Source organism: Sceloporus occidentalis, unplaced genomic scaffold (assembly GCF_023333645.1).
Source record: "Sceloporus occidentalis isolate IW3139 unplaced genomic scaffold, rSceOcc1.0.p SCAF_5, whole genome shotgun sequence".
Taxonomy (NCBI): domain Eukaryota; kingdom Metazoa; phylum Chordata; class Lepidosauria; order Squamata; family Phrynosomatidae; genus Sceloporus; species Sceloporus occidentalis.
This window is the reverse complement of record NW_028316985.1, coordinates 50,589,435-50,610,446: the sequence shown is the minus strand read 5'-3', so window position 1 is coordinate 50,610,446 and position 21,012 is coordinate 50,589,435. Positions and strand designations below refer to the sequence as shown.

At 38.3% G+C, this 21,012-nt stretch overlaps 1 protein-coding gene across 2 annotated transcripts in view; it reads left to right on the top strand.

Annotated features, from left to right (window-relative positions):
- LOC149312145 (phosphatidylinositol phosphatase PTPRQ-like) overlaps nt 1-21,012 on the top strand; it is a 136,625-nt gene that overhangs the window by 75,879 nt on the left and 39,734 nt on the right. For both annotated transcript variants that reach the window (XM_089526810.1, XM_089526809.1), the window contains exons 41-45: nt 1,839-1,980; nt 3,232-3,504; nt 5,690-6,013; nt 13,506-13,627; nt 20,787-20,973. In XM_089526810.1, coding sequence (XP_089382936.1) covers nt 1,839-1,980; nt 3,232-3,504; nt 5,690-6,013; nt 13,506-13,627; nt 20,787-20,973 — 1,048 coding nt within the window. The remainder of the gene's footprint in view (nt 1-1,838; nt 1,981-3,231; nt 3,505-5,689; nt 6,014-13,505; nt 13,628-20,786; nt 20,974-21,012) is intronic.

The window sequence follows — 21,012 nt, the reverse complement described above, 5'->3', positions numbered from 1 at the left end:
CACGTAGAAGGAATGAGACAAGATCTAAGGGAAAGCAATGAAACTGTTAAAACTGCAGATAGAAGAATACTGTGGCTAAATATGCATTTAGGAGATAAGCTTTGACAGGAGGTGGTAGTTTCCCAAGGAAATGGCTTGACATATTAAGTATAGGGATTCTTTCCTCTGACATTAAGAGCTGAACAGCATAAAAGAGATAAAGAAAGTGTAGGCATTTAAAAAGGATCAATCAAATTGAACTAAGATGTTTTAGACTGTGAGCTGCTCCTCCACAGAAGCTCAGAACTGCTCTTTAAATTTTCCCAGATTTTCAAACACAGTTTGAAGAACTGGACAAAAGCGTATCCGCCTCTTTACTTTTCTCTCATCACTTTAAACCGTCAACATGCTCAGTCATCAAACATAACATTTAGATTCAGAGAATTTATAGAGAAAAGGTAAATGTAGTTACATGGGAAACAAAAACATAAGGATTTTTTTGCTGATTTTTTTCTTTGGGGGAGGAGCTGGTGGGATGTTAACCTCCATAGTGTCAGATTCTTGTAATTCATGCACATACCATGTACAACTACAATAAGCCTGTGCATTTTTCTTTTGTATGTCCACATACTTTGTTTTTTAGTGTCACAACCCATACCATTTAGAAGCTTACACAAAATGGCAGAAAATATGGGGAATTTGATAACAATATAGAAGAATGTTATATCCAAGCACCACAAAACACCCATTATGAATTCAAAGAAAACTTTATTCGGTTTATTTTTTAAAACAAATTTAAGCAGAATATGAAAAAAATTAGACATGTACAAATACATCCAGCAGCCTTAAGTATGCATTAGATTTTTCATGGCCTCACTACCCTTATCATAACGTAGAAGAGTTTCTCCCAGCTTATCATGAAAAGGTTACCTTGCTGTGTTCTGGAATGATTTCTTTCATTTGGAAACAGTGGTAGCTTTGGAGTCTGCACAGACTGTCTGTAGAAGGTATACAAATAGATATGTTTGTTCATAGTTTGAATGTGGACTGTCCACTTTATTTTTCACATTTTTGCCAGCCACCTTTTACATAAAGTAATCTTACATAGCCTTTGATGTACTTGTATTATCAGTGATATAAATGTTCTTTTGAAAATGTATAGTTTATTTCTGGTTGCACAAAAAGTGTTGATAGTATCAGAGAGTAAGTGCTGAGCACTGCCATAGCCTTATCACCTAAGCTATGACAATAGGCAGAACTAGTCTCTGAGAAATGAGAAGATTCAGTCCTTTGCTGTTTCCCAGTAAGCAGACGAGATGTTGAAGAGTGACTTTCCACCTGCAACTGAAACTGAATCTGAAAAACTTCATTTTTTCCCTTGCTTCCCTTCATCATACTAATTGTCCTTGAATATGATTAAGAAATTCATAGGGGAGATAACTTTACCAGTTCTGTTTCATTAAGAGGATGAGTTTACCTACCTGTCACTTGGATCTGCTCTCCATGCAATAAAGAATATATTCAGGCATGTTCTGAGCAGAATGCAATGATAGCCATGATGGCCAAAAAGGGGGGGGGGGGAGGATGAAATCCCTGTGTGTGGGGATAGTAGTGGGGTGCCTCCGCTTCAAGGAGAATACACGAGGTCTGCTGATTCAAATTTCTCCAAACCTGTTCTACAGCCATATGTAGATATATCACCACACTGAATACTGTATAACACTTTATGCAGCTGATGAATCATGTTCACAGAAGCTTATGTCATTATAGGGTTGTTAGTTTAACAGTATTACAAGACAGTTACTTTTGTAATTTTATAGAGAATAGCAATTTTATAGTAATTATTTTCTTAATCTAAGAACATTTCAGGTTCTCACAATGAAACTAATATTCTTGGACTAGAACCATTCAGCATTTATTTCATCAGCGTTTCTGCATTCACAAAAGTTGGAAATGGCAATCAATACAGTAATGTTGTACAGTTCACAACAATGGAATCAGGTTAGATTGTTTAAAATGCAGTGATGAATGTTCCTTGTTTTCATGACTGAAATACATTCTCTCCAAAATCTTTAAATATACCATAAAATACTTTTTGTTGTTGTTGTGTGCCTTCAAGTCATTTCCAAATTATGGCGACCCTAAGACACACTGACTCCCACAGGATTTTCTTGGCAACATTTGCTCAGAGGGGGGTTGTATTTGTCTTCCTCTGAGGCTGAGAGATTGTGGCTTGCTCAAGGTCACCCAGTGGGTTTCTATGGCCAAATAGTGGCTTGAACCTTGTCTCCAGTCATAGTGCTCAAACCACTAAACCACACTGACTGTCACTTTTCACCCCCTTATTTAGCTTGCATCTTTGTATCAGTAACAATCAGATTTCTCTCCTGACCTTAAAATAAGTAAAATGCTGCAGATTACTTCTTTCAGTTCTGTTTATTTCTATACTAAGTGTTTAAATTTACAATTTTGAACCTGATGCAATCTATTTGATGAGTTGAAGCATCTGGATTTGGATCATTAGGATACCCAGTTGAGCTGTATGTTTTGCAATGCCACTGTAAAGGGTACACTTTGCTGAATATGCTCCATGTGCTAGAAAACAGCTCTGTCCCCTACACTGGGACAATGGCAGGCACTGAATGTGGCATGGAGGAATAAACAGTACTGTAGCCACTTGGCCTCTGAGGCACAGCCACCTCCTGATCTAACCTTTCCTCTGTCTTTCAGCCAGATGATTACTGTGCTGTGTCAAAGACTAGCTAAGGCAAACCTTAGCCTTCTAAACTTCTACTCTCCAGTGGCATCACTAGCGGTAACCTGGTGCAGTAACTCATGGTGTCACCTCTTCCTCCCATTCCACACCACACAAAATCCTTAATAATTTTTTTTGTATAAAATTACCTTCAGGCTATGTCTATAAGGTATATATGAAACAGAAATGAATTTTGTTTTTAGACTCGAGTCCAAGCTCTAAGAAATCTCATTAAGTATATGCAAATTTTCCAAAGTCCAGAAAAAAAATCCAAAATCCAAAACTTTTCATCCTAAGCATTTCAGATAAGGGAGACTGAGCCTGTAAAGTAGTGCTGTGTTAAAATCAGAGCTTGGAAGTAGCTAGTTCTGTTCTTTTTATTAGTTTGCACCCTTCAGTAATAAAGACATACATACATACATACAAGTACATTCTAATGCAACTGCCCTTTCAGTTTAGTAGGAATGTTAACCTCTACTAAATGCTTCTCTTTGAAGCTCCAGATATTGTCCAGAATATCCAGTGCACTGCAACCAGCTGGCAGTTAGTTCTAATACAGTGGGACCCTCCTTTGAAGAAAAATGGGATTATTACCCATTACATCATAACGTTTGGAAAGAATTCAACCATCATATCTTCCACTAATGAAACAGTGCATACTTTCAGAGACTTGTTATCAAATACCTCTTACCAGTTTAAAATAAAAGCTGCAACAGCTGCAGGGGAAGGCGAAGAACAGACATGCAATGCCAGCACATTTCCAGAAAAAGGTAAAAATTCATTTGATATTCTTTAGTGATTTTCCTGTCTCTGTCACATTCACTTTGCTGATCCAGTTCATGAATTTGTTTTTCATTTTGAGTACTCAGAGAATATTCATTGTTTCTTGTGAATTCATTGGCTAAAAACTAAGATGTGGCTGTCAGTATTTTTTTAAAAAGCATGTCTTGTTGGGAAGATAACTTTCTACAGTGTTAATTATGAGTCTCCAGTTTCTTAAATTTACTGGAAAGTCAATATTCTATTGGAATGATGAATATTTTTTTCCAAGTAAATATGCTGAAACTGATTCTACTAACAATAATAAGAAAGTGGTTGTTTTTAGGTCAATGTTTTCTTAACTGTGAGTTCACATGAATTATTTTTCTATTTAGTAGTAGCCAACCAGAAACTGGAGATTCATGATTGGGAATGGAAACAGTTTTATAGTTTTTCTCAGCTTCTTATTTATGGTGGTCTATGTTAGTCACAGACACATAGCCAACACTGAGTCACTGCCAACGGATTTATTTTTGACACCAAGTGAAATCAAATTAGGCTCACTGTCTCATTGCAAAGTCTCAGTGCAAAGCCTTTGAAAGGGTTACTAGGTTGTTTTAATATTTGGTCCATCACAACAGAATGAAATGGATCATGGAACATGAATATAAACATATGTATATGTATGCATGTATGTATGCTGTATTATTTAATTTGTTTTGCTGAAACATACATCTGAGGATATTTTGCTTTCTTTTATAAAAGAAGTGTTTTTATTTATAGAAACTGCCCTGTTAATATAAAAATTATAAAGCAGTTTACAAAAACCAGTGAAAATAAAACAAAACCAACATTACAAAACGTCCCTTTATAAACCAGATAAAACCAGCAATGAAGTAGGAGGCCATTGGTCTGCTTATGAAGGGAGCTTTTCCAATAATCCATCTATGCATCTATCACATTATTTATATGCTACCATTCTAACAGGCTGGGATTCAAAGCAACTTACAAAAAGTCAGAATGCAAGAAAACACTCATGGTTAAAAACATATTAAAAAAGAGTAAAACAGTATTAAATAACAGAATTAAAACCAGTTAAAATTTTACTTTAAAACAGATTAAAAACAGTACAGTACCATAAAAATCATTTTTGTTAAAATCAGTTTCCACAAACTTGCTGGAAAAGAAAGGTCTTAACAGTGGCACCCTCCCATAGCATCCTGTACAGAACCCTTAGTCATGCTTTTTGTACTCATGTTACTCATAAATCATAATTCCTGTGTATCACTGAATGTAATGGCAACAGTTATGACTTAAACAACTAGCAAAATTAAAATTATACCTTTAAATTACAGTGTCATACACACAGCCTCAGTGGATTTACATATACATAGTTGCATTTTGTTGAAGTAAAAATTTGGTAAAAGGTGGTTTTCTTTTTTAAAGAAAATGTAAAAATAATAATTTTTAATTTTTTTTAAATTTAAAATTTAAATTTAATTTATTCAAACAACCTGGGGTCTCTCCTTTCTCTTCCCACCGAGCCTCACCCCACTCACACCATCTCTTCATCATTTTAAGGAAACACATGGAAAATGCCACAGCCCATTTCTGCCAAAAAGCAGATGTTTGAAGAGGAGTGGTGCTGCCCCCTTTTAGGTGTCACCTGGTGTGGTCCTCACCCCCCTAGTGATGCTACTGGGGCTTAACCTAGTGCTGAAAGGAAAACAAAGAGGGAGCCACCCTAAATTCCTTAGGCAGGGAATTCCAAAGTGTGGGGGAAGACACAGAGAAGGCCTTCTCCAGATTTCTCACCAATCATGCCACTGAAGGTGGTGGGATAGAGAAAAGTGTCTCCCTTGCAGATCTTAGAGCTTGGGCAGGCTCATATGAGAAAGGACAATCCATCAAATAGCCTGGTCCTGAGCTGTAAATACTAGAACATGGCCACATAGCCCGAAAAACCCACAAAAAACCAATTATTTGAAGGCTTACAACAGAAACAACATTTGTGTATACTATAGAGAGAGAGAGGGAGGGAGGGAGAGAAAACGAACGAAATAAGTCAGAAGTAATCATGAGAGAGTATATCATCCCTACGCAACCTTATTTAGCATCATCTTGTTTTCATCAATTAACTCAAGTTACTACTACTGTAAAGTAAGGTAAATCATTTTTGTCTTTTTGTTTTTTAAGCTCCCAGTGCTCCAAGAGAGATAGCTTTTTCAAATGTACAAGCAACAAGTGTGACCTTGAGGTGGAGAATGCCAGCTACTATCTTTGGCTACTTTCAAAACTACAGGATTACTACACAGTTACGTTCTTCTTATTGTGATAACTGGGAAGCAGAATGCATTGAATATGAGAAAGAGCAATATTCACATCTTGTTGGTGCTCTTACAGAGGAAACAGTTTATGATCTTAAAAAATTCAGATGGTATAGATTTAAAGTTTCTGCAAGTACAAATGCTGGATATGGTGGCTCCACACCTTGGATTTCTACACAAACTCTTCCTGGATGTAAGTAAGAATAACTACTATACCTCATCATATTAAATTGATATCAATTCTAAGAATACCAGGACTAATTCACATTGCACACAAATGATTATACTATTACCTTGTATTCGTCTAATAGTGTTATGTCTGGATAATCATTCAAAAATAAAGAACTCATATGGAGGCGGGAATTAAGTATACAGATGAAATACTGTATAAAATATATATGTTGTCGTAAAAGAGGAAGAAAGTCCAAGAGCAAATAGAGTAGTTTCTGCTCTCCACACCTTCTTCAGTTTGCTTAGGTATACATTAACAAAATAAATAATGGAAGTTCATAACAAAAATATAATTGAACAGAACAGGATATAAAATATATATTTTTAAAAAATGTTCTCCATGCAACAATGACTTAATATGATTTAAATTTTTAAAAGCTTAAGCCTTCAAAACAACAAGTATAATATTGCTTCTTAGCTCCATATAAGTTTGTTCTAACTAGAAATTTTAAAATAGGTTTATTTTTCCCAATTCTGTAAAATACTATACAGGAAAAGTGTTACCAGACAGCATTTCTAGGAAAAATTTCTCATGCTTTTTATATTAATAATCAGAAACAGCTGCTAATCTAGAATTTTTCAGATTGTGGAAATTATTTAAAATTAGCTAAAGCAAAAGTTTATTGTCATATTTTCCCTTTAAATAAAAATCCACTTTGGATAGGAACTGTTATCAAGAAATGCCTTAATTAAGTCACTGTTGGTTACAGAAATTTATTTATACTAAAGCATCAGAACTTATCCATACTTGTATATTGTATTTTTGTGATGGATGGGTTCACAATACAATAGTATTGTATACAATATTGCTAGCAGTATTTTTCATTCAAAAGCTCACACCAAATCTTGACATTGTTTCCTTAATGTAGGAGATATTAAAAAACTGTTTTTAGGTTTTATGGTACATAGGCACAGTACAGACTGCCCGAAAATGGTGCTCTACAGCAGGTACCCATTTTAACTCCTGAGGGATGCTCCAGCTGCCAAAACGTGTGACGTCCCTCCGGAATAAAAATAACCTGGTTCTTCTGGGTTCTTTTTGTGACACCCGAGTTACGTCACAAGTGCGCCACTTATGCAGTCATGATGTAAGCGACGCACAGCAACATGCAGATGATGTGCATCGCTTACGTAAAGATAGCGGCCTGCATGTGGACAGGAAGCCGCCATTAGGCTGCTGCCCACATGTAATAGGGTTCTGGAGCGTGCGGTTGCTGCACCCTCCTGAACCTTAGTTTCAGCAGCAAGGTGGCACTTTTGGCCCGTCTTTGCAACAGTATTTATGGATAGATTCTTTAACATATTTTTATACATTGCTAACAAAAAAGAACAGTAATATTGGCGTTGTAGTTGTGTCACCAGGGCTATTTCTGCTCCCACGGTTAGATAGATAGAGTACTCAACCTTCTGTTTTATAGATTATCCTCTTAGGAACTGTCTTTCTGTCTCATAAAATAGTTTGATGGTACTGTTATTGCAGTGCTGATATATTATATAGCTCGAGTTTGCAATGGAATCTGCTTTATAAAGAACCCAACTATGCTGTTAGCATAATATTAAACCATAAGTTTATTTCACAATAGGAAAAGAAATGTTGACAGCTGCAGCTTTTCATAACATGGTGAGAAAAGCAGTTCATGTTGAAATTCTCTCTTTCATTTAACTTTTACACATAATAGTTTTGTCTTCTTTGCATCTGGTTGTTCAGAAAACTGAAGCCAGAAATGGTAAAAAAAATAGTCAAAATTTTTTCCTGGCATACAGTGATGTAGTACCTTTTCTTGCTGAATTTCTACTTTAAACATAACATTTGCATCAGTCTTGCCCCCCTCCCCCCAAAAAAGCAATGCTGGGAACAATGCCTAAGTCTAGTTAGTACCAAATATAGTTCACTGATTAAAACAATGAGAGGTGGGTAAATGAACACTAATGTAAACTGAACATATTCAATGGGTCTATCATAATTTGGGTGTATGTCAGTGACTCTTCCTCATTCTTCTTGTTTTCTGTTTTTAAGATGCAATCACCACAGACCTGTACATAACTTTTCTGGTATTGTTTCTTCTAGTGTATAAATATACTTCATGAAGACCATTAGTTCATTCAGAAGATAAAGTAAACACAATGAACACCAGGGAGGGATCAGTATTGCTCCTGCAGGTTCTATCCTTGGCCCCACATGTTCATCCAATCCTGTGCACAACACTCAAGCATGTACAGTGCACCCGCACCATACGCTGGTGCACTATATGCTGAAAGCCACAAGGGAGCCTGCGGGAGCAAGTGGGGAGCAAGTGGCGGTGCATCACATTAAGCTCAATGTGGCATTGTGCCGCCACACCATGCACAAGCCCCATTGCTTTCAATGGGGCTCGAGCATACACGGGTTTTTTTTTATGCAGGGGGGGGTCTGGAACGGATCCCCAGTGTATAAAAAGGGCGCACTGTATAATCTGTATTCTTGTTGGATTTTTCTTGATTTCTCCATCAATACAGACAATGGACAGACAGAGCCTTGTTACCCAGAGCATGTAGACTTGTAGGATCTGGTTAGAACATAGGATTAACATGTGGATGTTGGGGCAGGCTGTACAGACCAGCCATAAACACTGGCATGGGGGCAGAGTGGGGTGTGGCATCCGCACAATGCACACCACAACTCTGCCCTCATGCCGACGTGACGCCACACGCTGGACCACACAGCAGGTTGCGTCACAGCACCCCTCTGGCATTTCATCCAGATAATGCATTGCCAAAGGAGTGCCAAAAAGCCACAGCACCAGCAGCTACTGCACCCTTTTGATGGTGCAGAAAGAAACTGCTTTTTGCAGCTCCTTTTTGTGCCATGGAAAGGTCAGATCGGGGCCACAGCATGAGGTTGCCATGGCCCTGATCTGGCAAAGAAAGAGGTGGTTGTAGGCCACCCCTTAGGGGTAGTCTGAACAGCCTCATGATCTCTCAGTAGCTGCTAATGCAGCAGGTACACAAGAGTTGTGTTTATCATTAAATGTTTCCTTTGGACAGGTAGGAAAAGGCTGTTTCTAGCTGTGTACTACTTACTATGCCTAATAATAAGTAACTTTAAGGACTGCAAATCAATTTTTAAGGTTCTATAGTACATTGGCCTCATTCCCACTTACAAATAAATCAGTTTGCGATCTGAATCAATGGATCAATATGACAGCGGCATGTGGTTCACACTACTGTATATTTGCCCCAATTGCATTTTCTTGTTGTAAAATAACCTACTTCTCGTTCACATTGTTCACTTATTTGATTCCAAAGAGACCCTCTTCAGTGGACAATCATCTGATCACATCATAAAAAAATCAATTCTGATCTGCATCCTGTTCACACTTGCACTGAATTGATTTATTGCAAAAGACACAGAAAAATGAGTGTTGAAAAGAAGCGCATTAAATGGGTCTAGCGCATGGCCCCCCTCTCCAGCGATTCAGCTCATGTGAACAAGGGTGATTTAAACCAAACTGGTTTGCAAACTGGTTTAAAACATAGGGGGAATGAGGCCATAGTTTAAGTGGCAAAAATGCCCATAGATATCAATTTTAGGCTATAACAATTCATAATTTTAAAATAGTATTTCTGAATAGGTTCTTTAACATACTCTGTCTCCCATTGTCTCAGATTCTGAGCACACTACAGCATGCAACAAACAATACATATATAATGAAAGATACCAAAAAAGAAAGGGGAAGCCCAAACCTCTTTCCCACTCTAGTGTTTTTAAACTGTTGCTCTGTATGTTGTACTTGGATTTTTACAAGTGTTTTGAAAGGCAGTGGCTTTGAGTTTACATAATAACTTTGTCCACAAAACTATCCAGAAAAAGCATATTAATATGACCAATAGATTTCCATTGAATTAAGCTGTAAAAAATATTTTTTTTCCATTTTCATTGTGTCACTTGCCTCTACATTACTTATTAAAATTACCAGAGATTTTTTTGGAGGTGCTTCTATTGGATCAAAGGTTAGAGGAAAGAATACAAAATTGTTTCTGTATCTCTAATTCCTCACAGATTTTGTTACAATGGAGCAAAAATTACAATTTTATTCTAGTAATTTTGTCTCTGGAAATACTGCAGAGGCTAGCTGGAGCTATACCATTAATAACTTTTAATGCCTTGGTTTCTGTAATCTGATTGTCTGTAAAATGTTCATATATTTAAAATGCAGTCATGGTTTTACTTTTAAAATATGTGATAATTCATAGTTTCATCTTTTAAAAACCTGCTATGCCTAAATTAACCCTAGTCAAGTAAATGGAGCCTGAATCAGAGAATGTGTTCAAGCATTGAAGGGTCAGTGTTTCCTTTTGAAGACCTGCTCTGTAAAGTGATAAGCTATCCAGACTACCATCCAGCTAACAAACTTAACTGCTGCTTTAGCATTAGGACACAGATGGATGGGAAAAAATGACCCTGACCTCCATAAGACCCACATTCTTGTGCAAGCATAGAAGCATGATAATCAGGAAATGATGGTTATTAGTTACAGAAAATGCATTATTGTGAAAACCAGGAGAAAAGTGCTCATGAGAGGAAGTGATTGGATTATAGGGGAATGAATAAATAAGACCAGGTCATTCCTACTGAGTAAATTGCTGTGATTTATAAGAGAAAAGGGTATGGTGATATCTTGCCCCATTACTGGCTAGACTCATTTCACAAACAATCTTAAATCAGTATGTGACAGTTACTCATTGGCAGAGAGTTTGTTTTTGTAAGATGTTTGTTGCTCCTAGACTGAAGCTAATAGATTCCCAATTTCCACTCATATTTTAATTATACCAATTATCTGATGTAAACTTCTATTTCTTGGTGAACATTCTTCAGCTATGATGAAAGACAGTGAAGGGTTGTCTTGACACTACAGGCAAAGACATTGAAAGGCATTAATACTGTGATCCTGAATACATTTATATGCAAGTGTCTAGATGTGCATCCCTTTGTGCCCCATGGTGGCTGTGCTTTTGATTCCTACATTTCTAGATCTCCACAGGATGAGAAAGTCACATACATCCTGTCTGCAGCATGCCAAACTCATCTTTAATACTTCTTCCAAAAAGCTACATTTGCAGTGAGGTTCCCAAAAGCTGGTGCAGCTTAAGTTAGGTGTATGTCCAGTTTCCATAAATATGGCCAGCTCACTCAGACCAGGGTACATACAACAAAACATTTCAAAGCATATAACAATCTGGAATGATTTTAACCAATTTTGAAACCATTTGCACTGAGACAGAACTTCATAACCTAGTCAGACTATACAGTCACTCCTCCATTTTTGCAGGGATCCGTTCCAGATGGCCCCTCCCCCCGAAAACAGAAATTCACAGATATTCAAGCTCCATAGGCTTGAATGGCAGCACGTGGTCATGGGCTCGTGGGGGTGCATGCTGTGGACATGTGCCCCATTATGTTCCTTCTCCATTTGCTGCTTGCATATAAGCGATGGCGCAAATTCCAAGGCTGCACAAATAGAGGGGCAACCGTAATTCATATTCTCCTAAACCCCTTGGAAGATCTCATTGCTCAGACAGGTGTACATAAGACAAGATAAATATTCAAGCCCAATGTCCTCAGCCCAAAAGAAAGGGCTTTAACTGTCATGACATGTACCTTGGACATCACTGGGGAATGGTTTCTCCCTGTTGCATTATTTTCCTTGGTGAGAGGATGAGTGTATTGGCAGGCTATGCATTAGAATTGGTTCATGTAGATAGGTTTGCCTTAGGGCCACTATAAGTCAGAAATGACTTGAATGCTCACAACAACAAACAACAAAGTTTCTGTAAGGTGTTCCTGCTAGCAATGTAGCTGCAGCATATTGTACTAGGTGCAACTTCTACATAGACTTCAAGGGCAGCCTCACAAAGAGCACACTGGAAGTCATTAGGAAATTATCATTTCATGACAACTGTATATATTAATCTAATTATTTGTACACAGTATATAAATTATTCATATATACTACTACTACTACTAATAATAATAATTATTATTTATATCTCGCCCCTCTATGAAACGCAATCTGGGCGGCTTACAACATTAAAATATACATTCCCAAACTATCATTTCCACCCCCCTTAAAATACAATTAAACAGATTAAAATTAAAACATACTTAATATTCACAAACAACAATAAACAGAAGTTGGATTTCTTTTCATTTGGTGGCCGGGAAGTTTTTCAGGAAAGGCCTGCCGGAAGAGATCCATCTCAACAGCTTTCTGTCCATCTCTTCCTCATTAATGATGCAAAAAGCTTAAAAGAAAATTATGTTTCTCACAATAATGCTCAAGGGAGGGGGGGGGGGAAGGACATGCCATTTTCCTATTTTGTAAAATACAGAACACACTGACTATTAAAATGGAAGTATCCACCAAGGAAAATATGAAGTTAATCCAGCCCTCAAGGGCAACAATCTATTATTGTTGCAGAAATAACTTCTCAGATGTTATATCAGTTACTTCACCATTGTTATCACTACCTGTGCCCAGTTTTTATAATTATTGTGGAGATTTATAATTATTGTGAACGCTTAGCGTCCGCACATCGCGGCACCATTATGATGTCACGAGTGTGCCATTGGTGCACTGTGGCGTCATAATGGTGCCGCAAGAAGAACCCACATTTTGTGGGTTCTTTTTGTTCCATGGGAAAGTCCCTCAGTCTGGAGGCTGTGGCTTCCCCATGGAGCAAAATCAGGCACCGGGAGACTGCCCTTTTTGGGCGCTCTGTACCGGGCCATATTGCTCAAAGTGGTGGTCCTTGAATCAGTGCTGGTTTGCACTGCTGGTGAACTACTGGTCCTAGGTGAATATCCAGGAAAGAAACTGTTGTAGAAATGGGTACAAACATGGTGCCAGTCCATGACACATTGGGAAAAGGAAAAAGCTAGGACCAGCAGTTTGCTCCCTCCAATGTGCTAGGAACTGGCACCAATGAGGGAAAATATGCACTGGTATACCAATATGTCCTGCCCTACTATTAGAGCATGACAATTGCCTGAGGTAGCCAAATATAGATGTCATGAAAGGACAGGAAATTGTTAGTTATTTACTTTGTTAATATTGTATTTTTACTGCCAGAGATGACAGAGGTGTTTGTGGTATCTTCTGTCACATGTACCAAAATAACTTGCTTGTTATTTGCAACTTAATATGGGATAGGCACCAAAATGGCTTGGGCTGTCTCTGTATATAATCTATTTTCATGCACTCAGTTCCTATGGTTTTAGTCACAATTAAAATCAACACATACAGTAACAGAGTATATGCATATTAAAATTCCTATAATGTTGGCTGTTCCATACATATGCCTGGAGCCAGACAGTAAGTACTGTTAGAAGAGGAGGAAAATGTGATAATGGCTTTTTCTTCGTGGAATCCTCAAAATGAAATATTTCTTTTTCTGATATATTTTTTTCTTTGCAGCTCCAGATGCTCCTCCAGAAAATGTAACTGCAGTAGTTACATCTCCTTACAGTATTAATATTAGTTGGAATGAGCCTCTCATCCTAACTGGACCAACATTCTACCTCATTGACATTACCTCAGTAAGTCATTTTTAGCTTCTGATTCTTCGAGTCTCAACTCAGTAGTCAGTAATTGATTCTAAGGGTCTGCTTTAATTGTGACTAACCAGTAGGACTCCAGCTGTACAAATGTATGTTATAGCAACAGTGCTTGATTTCCAGTGAGAGAAACTTTGAAGGAGACAGTTACCTAGCCATCACTATTGATTATTTCCATCAAATCAGCTTTCACTTATAGCAGTCCTATGAATGAGAACCTTCCAGGACACCCGGTCATCAAGAGCCCTTTCCAGGTCCCGCAAATTTAAGGCTATAGCTTCCTTGGCTGAAGCCACACTACAGAAATTAAACAGTTTGACACCACTTTAATTGCCAAAGCTCAGGGCTGAAACAGACTGCCTGGTAAAGCCACCTTCTGGGAGGCATGGGAGTGTGGCGTTGAGATGCTACATGCCCCCAAGATGTCTTGAAGCTGCACAGATGTTTAGACATTGGCAGCTTCAAGATGATCTGGCAGTGAAGTGTTCATATGCCACGTGCCGCCGGAGTGGCTAGCAGCCAGCTTCAAACCAGTGTGAGGCAGGAAAATCTGGCTTTTTGCCAGCCAAAAAAAGAGGAAAATATTTTTGCTGCTCCTTTTTTGGCTGGCTTCAAGGCAGATTGGGGCCTCAGCACATGCTTGCCACAGTCCCAATCTTGCTTCAGCAGAGGTGGCTTGAAGCCAACCCTTTGGGACGGTCTGTTTCAACCCTCAATGCTATGGGATTCTGGGGTTTGTAGTCTGGTGAAGTATCAGCACTCTTTGACAGAGAAGGATAAATATCTCACAAAATTACATTTTACAAAATTCCATAGCTATGAGACGTGGCAGTTAAAGTAGTGTCAAACTGTTTTATTTCTGCAGTGTGACAGCAGCTCTTGATTGAGTCTATCCTCCACTTTCTTACTGCCTCCCACTTTACCCTGTAATATTGTCCCACCCCCAATGAATCATGTTGGCTCATGATATGGCCAAAGTTCAATATCCTAAGTTTGGTCATTTTGGGTTCTAGGGAGAGTTCAGACTTGATTTTTTCTAGGACCCATTTATTGGTCATTTTGGCAGTACATGGTATCCATAGAACTCTCTTCCTTCTTATTTCAAATGAGCTGATTCTGTTGATTCACAATATTTGTCTAAAAGTCTCTTTTCCTCAATAGAAGCAGTTTCTGCATATTCAGCTGTGAAGGAAACATTGCAGGGTGTAGTTTACTTAACGTAGCAGCAATCTAAGCTAGTTTTTAGTTATTTGTGAGAAGATTGTGTGTGGTTTAAATAAGAACAGTGTAAAAAATTCTGGTGATACCTTTGTGCATGTCAAGAGGAGGGTTTACTCTGTAGAATTAGGGACTCAACAGACCGCTCATTTGGAGCGACCTGCAGCCTCCCCTTTCCTTGCTGGATCAGGGCTATGGCAACTACATGCTCCAGCCCCAATGTGGCCTTTCTGTGGAGCAAAAAGAAGCTGCAAAAAGCAGCTCCTTTTTGCGGTGCAGAAAGGGCACCTTAGTCGCCGCAGCACTGGCTTTTTGTCACTTCTTCAGTGCAGTGCGTGTAAACACTGCACCAAAGATGCGGCGGGATTCTACCCACTGGTCAAGTGGGTGGCCTGGGGTGTGGAGTCGGGGTAGCCAGCATGTGGTCGCCACACCCCCACTCTGCCCACTCTGCCCCCATGCCAGCTCTTTATGCCGGTTTGTAGAGGGCCTTACTTTCTCTGTATAATAATTCAAAGGCTTTTTAAAAAATCATTGTCACTTCATATATTCCTGTTGTTTTAGATTTACCTAGCACCACTGGAAAAATTATCCATCTGTTGTGACATAGTGAATCTTATTGTCTTGAACTGTTCGAACTTGAAACTTATTTAAAAGACTCAATACATGTTTTGATTATGATGATGTCAGTGGATGATGATGCAAGTTTAAATTTTGTATTAAGGTAGTTTTCATCCCTTGGGGAAGGTGATATAAAGTATAATAAAAGAGTTATATCATGATGAACAACTCAATCAGCAGCCTATATAAGCCAGTTTTTTCCTCACTGATTCAGACAAGACTAAGGTTGCAGTCCTATGAACATTTACTTGAGCTCTCGCTGATCTCAGTGAGACGTGCTTGGCAAAGATGTATTGTATTGCACTGTAATTAAATCTCAGTATTTCAGTTTAACAAATCACAGTCTTTGGAAGTTACAGGCAATACAGAGACAGAGATTAAGTATTGCCCCAATCCCCAACAGAAGGTTTAATTTTAAAGAATAGTTTCTACATGATCAGCAGCTGCAGGTGTAAACTCTATCTAGACAGGAATATTGATGCTTAAATCCCAATAAAACTATCAGTCTGACTGTAGTGAAAATCCTGCAATAAAATGTTGTGACTCTCTTGGGAAACAGTGTACTACTATTTCAGATTCCATGCACAAGCTGCATTCTACAACATTCCGTTTGGAAAATTCCAGTATTATAATAGATTTTAAAAAAGAGAATTAAGGAAATTTGTTTTAAAAATTAGTTTCCCTTGTGATTTATTTAATGTATATTCTGAGAGAAAGCCCTCCCTGAAGGATATGAAGTTTCTGGCAAGTTCATATAATATAATTTAAAATTAATTTAGACTACATTTAAATTAAGGCTGAAAGATAGACTGCATCTCCATTGCAGAATTAATGCAGTTTGACACAGCTTTAACTGCCATGCCTCCATGCAATGGAATTCTGGGGTTTGTAATTTTGTGAGCTATTTAACCTTGTCTGTCTGAGAGCTCTGGTGCCACAACAAATTACAGTGGACCCTTGGTATCCACGGGGGATCCGTTCCGGGCCCCCTCCCCCCAGCAGATACCCAAATCTATGTATGCTGAAATCTCATTGTCTTGAATGACAGCACAGCCATGCAGCGATGCCACCACTGGAGAGAATAGGACAAATGTCCCTGGCCCCCCTTCCTTCCTTCCTTCCTTCCTTCCTTCCTTCCTTCCTTCCTTCCTTCCTTCTTTTGAATCTTCTGCCCAGCTTAGCTGTAGGGGTGGAGTTTGGTTGTAGTCAGCCGGGGCCCAGAGGCTCTGTCCCAGATGCTGGGCCTGGGGACAGGGGCTCTGAGTCTCACTCGTTGGCCCCAGCCCCAGATGACTAGGTGACAGACTCTGTCCCCAAAGCCAAGCTGGGGCAGAAGATTCAAAGGAGGGAAGGAAGGAAGGAAGGAGGGAGAGGAAGAAGGGAAGGAAGGAAGGAGGCAGGGGAGGAGGAAGGGAAGAAAGGAGGCAGGGGAGGAGGGAGAGGAACTTTTGTCCCCAATGGTGGCACAGCTGCAGCCATGTCACATTTGGGGGCAATGAGGGCTTGACATCCACAGATGCTCAGATCCACTGATAAGGTGGCCTCACTGTACAAATATCAGGATTTCATAGGATGGAGCTATGACAGATAAAGTGGTGTCAAATTGCATTAATTCTGCAGTGTGACAGTAGTCATAGATTGAGGTTCCTGGGAGTAAGTTCCATTCAACTATGAGATTTCTTTTTCTGAGTTCTTTTTCCTCCTGCAAGTTATCTTTTTGTGTTAGCGTTCCTTCAACTTTGATGGTCAATTGTTTATATAGAACCTTGTGGTCTCTTCCAACTCTGTGATTCTATGATTCTATGATTCTATTTGCATGGTTCAGAGACTTCTTTCAAACTGATATAAAATATCTGTTCTTGTCAGCAGTGTGCAGAACTTTAGGTTTAGGTCAAAATGTCACTGAGCAGGTGTCTACATATCATTATCTGGGTGTATTATTTGCCATTTCATATTCAAGGCAACTCCATGTTAGGAAACACACATCAAGTAAACAAGACTGTAAACGTGATTCTTACATTTGCAGGATAGGTATGTTTCTAGATAAATAAAATTAAATATTCAGCCACAAATATAGTTTGGATCAAGCACCTGATGCTTAGATGAGTTAGACTGCATTCAGAATTTTAAGAACTACATTGGAGACTTTGGTTATATCTCAGTGCTGAAAATGGATGCAAATACTTGATTCATGAAGATTTGGCAACATATATTAAATTACTGTTAGCAATACAATTCCAGTGTGGTGTAGTGGTTTGAACATTGGACATCATAGGAAACCAGGAATTGTATTCTTGCTCAGCCATAGAAACCCACTGGGTCACCTTGGGCAAATCATTGGTCTGTTACAGACTGCCAAAATAAAGCTGCTTCAGGTCTCTTTGGAGGTATGATGTCTAAATGATGCATGCATCCTAAGAATCCGGAAGCTGCACCAAAGCTGCACTCCAGTGCTTAGGAAGGGAGTGTGGCTTTGGCGCAACCTCCGGACTCTTAGGACCCATGGATCATTTAAATAGCATACCTCCAAAGAGACCCGAAGCAGCTTTATTTTGGCAGTCTGTAACAGGCCATCGTCTCTTAGCATCAGAGGAAGAAAACGGCAAACATCTCTGAATAAAATCTACCAAGAAAACCCCAAGATAGGTTCGGCTTAAAGTTACCATACGTCAGGAATGACTTGAAGGCACACAATAACAACAAATATAAGAAAATGCCAGAATATTACCTAGCAAATGTAAGCTATTTACATCTTTCAGATTTTGTACATAGAGACAACCATAATACCAAAGCATTACATCTTTACTCTAAAAAAAGAAATGGCTATTGAATGACATGGTTTTTGACAAAGATGATATAATATCTGACATGAAATGTAAATTATGCATTAATTATGTGTTTTTGCAGGAAGAATTTGTATTGTTCAGTTTCATAAATGTATAAATTACTTGTATATAATCCAGGTCCAAAGAACTGTTTATTTAAAAATTATAGTTCCTGATGTCAGATTAGCTAAAACATGATTTACAATTCTGCAAGTATGGCTCATTGAAATTGGAGAGCTTCTCACTTATCTAACTCGTGCAAAGTATTAGAGGAAAATAATTTACAGATTTTTAAAAAGTCACTACTAGCAGCTAGGTTATATTTGTTTCGCTTTTTAACAAGAATCTCAGAATATAATGAATTGCTACTTAATGGATTAACCAAAGTGTGTTTATTTTTTCTAAGGCAAAAGTTAAAGAATATGTCAGAGAAGTCAGATTATTATGAATTTATCCATGTATATCCATGTATATCTCGCTTGTGGCCATTTGTTACTTATAACAACAAACACAAGGGATTGGTATAGTGGAATTTAAAATTGAACTTGAACTGTAATGTGAAATTTGCAGGTTTTTATAAAACAAAGTATGTTGACTGGACTAAACCATTTTGTTTTCTTACTTATCTGTGTTTAATAAATTGCATCACATTTTCTTCATTTGATGATCTTAGTCCTGAATAGTAACCTGACCTGAATTTATTATTATTCGTCATTGTCACAGTCCTTTTCTATACATAGTCCCACTTATAATTATGATCTTTTTTATGTACTTCCTCTTAACTTGGCCCACCCAGGGTGTTTCCATATAGAGTAGAGATTTCAGACTGTTCATCTCGATGCCAATAGCTCCTCTATGACTTCTGTTCTCTTAAACTGCATATACATTTGTGAATTCTTCTGTTTCCCCCTCCTTTTTGTTGTAATAGAAAGGCTGTATAATGAATGCAGTAGTCTTAGTTTACTCCCTTTGGGAAGTGGACTACCAAATTGCAGCACATGTATGTAGTACAAACACTTTACAAAAATGGTCCTTGCTGTGAATAAAGGTGTGGATGTGAAATATATACTGTATGTTTGTATGTGTGGTTCCTCCCCACTGGCAAATATACTTGAGTGCTGATTTAAGAAAATAAAATGCTTCTTCTTTTGGTGGTCATCCTGGAAAATGGGTATCTGTTTAGCACATCAGAGTTAAGATTAACTCTCAGTGGGGATACTAAGGGACATCTGTCAAAGAAAATATATGCTTTACCTATTTTAGTGTGTTAGCAGCTGCATCTGTTACAGGACTGACCCAGTGGGAAAAGGTCTCCTACTGTAGAGAATGATAATCTTGTTTGCTATTGCACAGTTAAAAAATGGGACAAGGAGATAAGGGAGTGGAGGGAATTTATACATTATTGTATTTGTTGTTTATTACATGACATGTTTTCTTTTTTTGCTTAGTTGTTGAGGCTTGCTTGTCCTGGCATTTTTGTTTTGGCACAAGGAGGAGGAGGCAAAGGCATGTGGCAGTTTAGTACAGGATAATGCAATGACAACAGGTTTCTGAGAGTGTCTGTGTTCAGTCTAGTTTCCTTGTTGTGACATCTGCTTCATGTCATGATACTACATGGATTCTATTAAAAAAGAGTTGTGTCCTGTTCAAGCACACCAGGTCAAAATGCAGCATGGGAACATTCTTACCAATCCTTTACCAAGGAATATCAAGAAATTCCAGTTTAGATCTCCAGCAATGCAAACTGGATTTAGGTTTTAAATGTGGCAACACTATCAGCTTTCCAACTTCATGTGGCAATTTCATAATCCATACAGTGCTGCTTTATAATGCCATTTACCTTTTTTATTTAGTTAATAATGAAACCTTTCAGTGTTCATATTCCATGCTGTATCTTTAGGAGCTGCTGTATAACCAAACCACCTCCTTCATACGGTGTGTAAATAGAGTACAAAATAGTCTGCAAAATCTCTTGCACGCAATGTTATTGTAATGCCTAGATAAATAGAGGACCCAGTATGCAGGCTCAGCTGTGACTTAACTTCTAGTAGTACAGAGGACATGAAAGAGGTTGGCATTTCACTATTACTGTTCATTGAAATAGACAGTGAGCCAATTTTTAAAATGTTTTTGAGTCCTGACATCCTTTCACATGATGGTTTGAATAGAGTGAGCTGATGAGATTTTAAGCACCCATGTGCACTACTGATCCTCTGAAGTCTCTTCAGAGTCCATTAAAGGAGTATCCAAAGAAATCCATAATCGCCACAAACGTAAGCCAAGGAAGATTTATTGCACTGTGGCTGAAATAAAGATCATGATAATGTCATTATGCATGATGTCTTTTATTTTCTGCACAGGTAGGAGATAATCCAGTTTTGCTAACCTAGTTTATTCACTGTCATAATACTGATGGTACCATACATCTATTTCCATAAAAGTTACTCCCTCCCCTGCCATTTTGTTGTTTTGTACAGGTGGATACAGATTACTATAAAGCTTCATTTGTCAAAACAAATGATGAGGAAAAAACTCTTGCTGTTTCCGGTTTAAGGGCATTTACAAGATATTCTGTAGTGGTCACTGCATTTACAGGAGATATACATGCTGCACACACTGAAGGCAAACCTAGCACTGCAGTTATTGTTTCCACATCTGAAGCAGGTAAAACCTTGTTATTGTTATGTGCTGACAAGTCAGCTC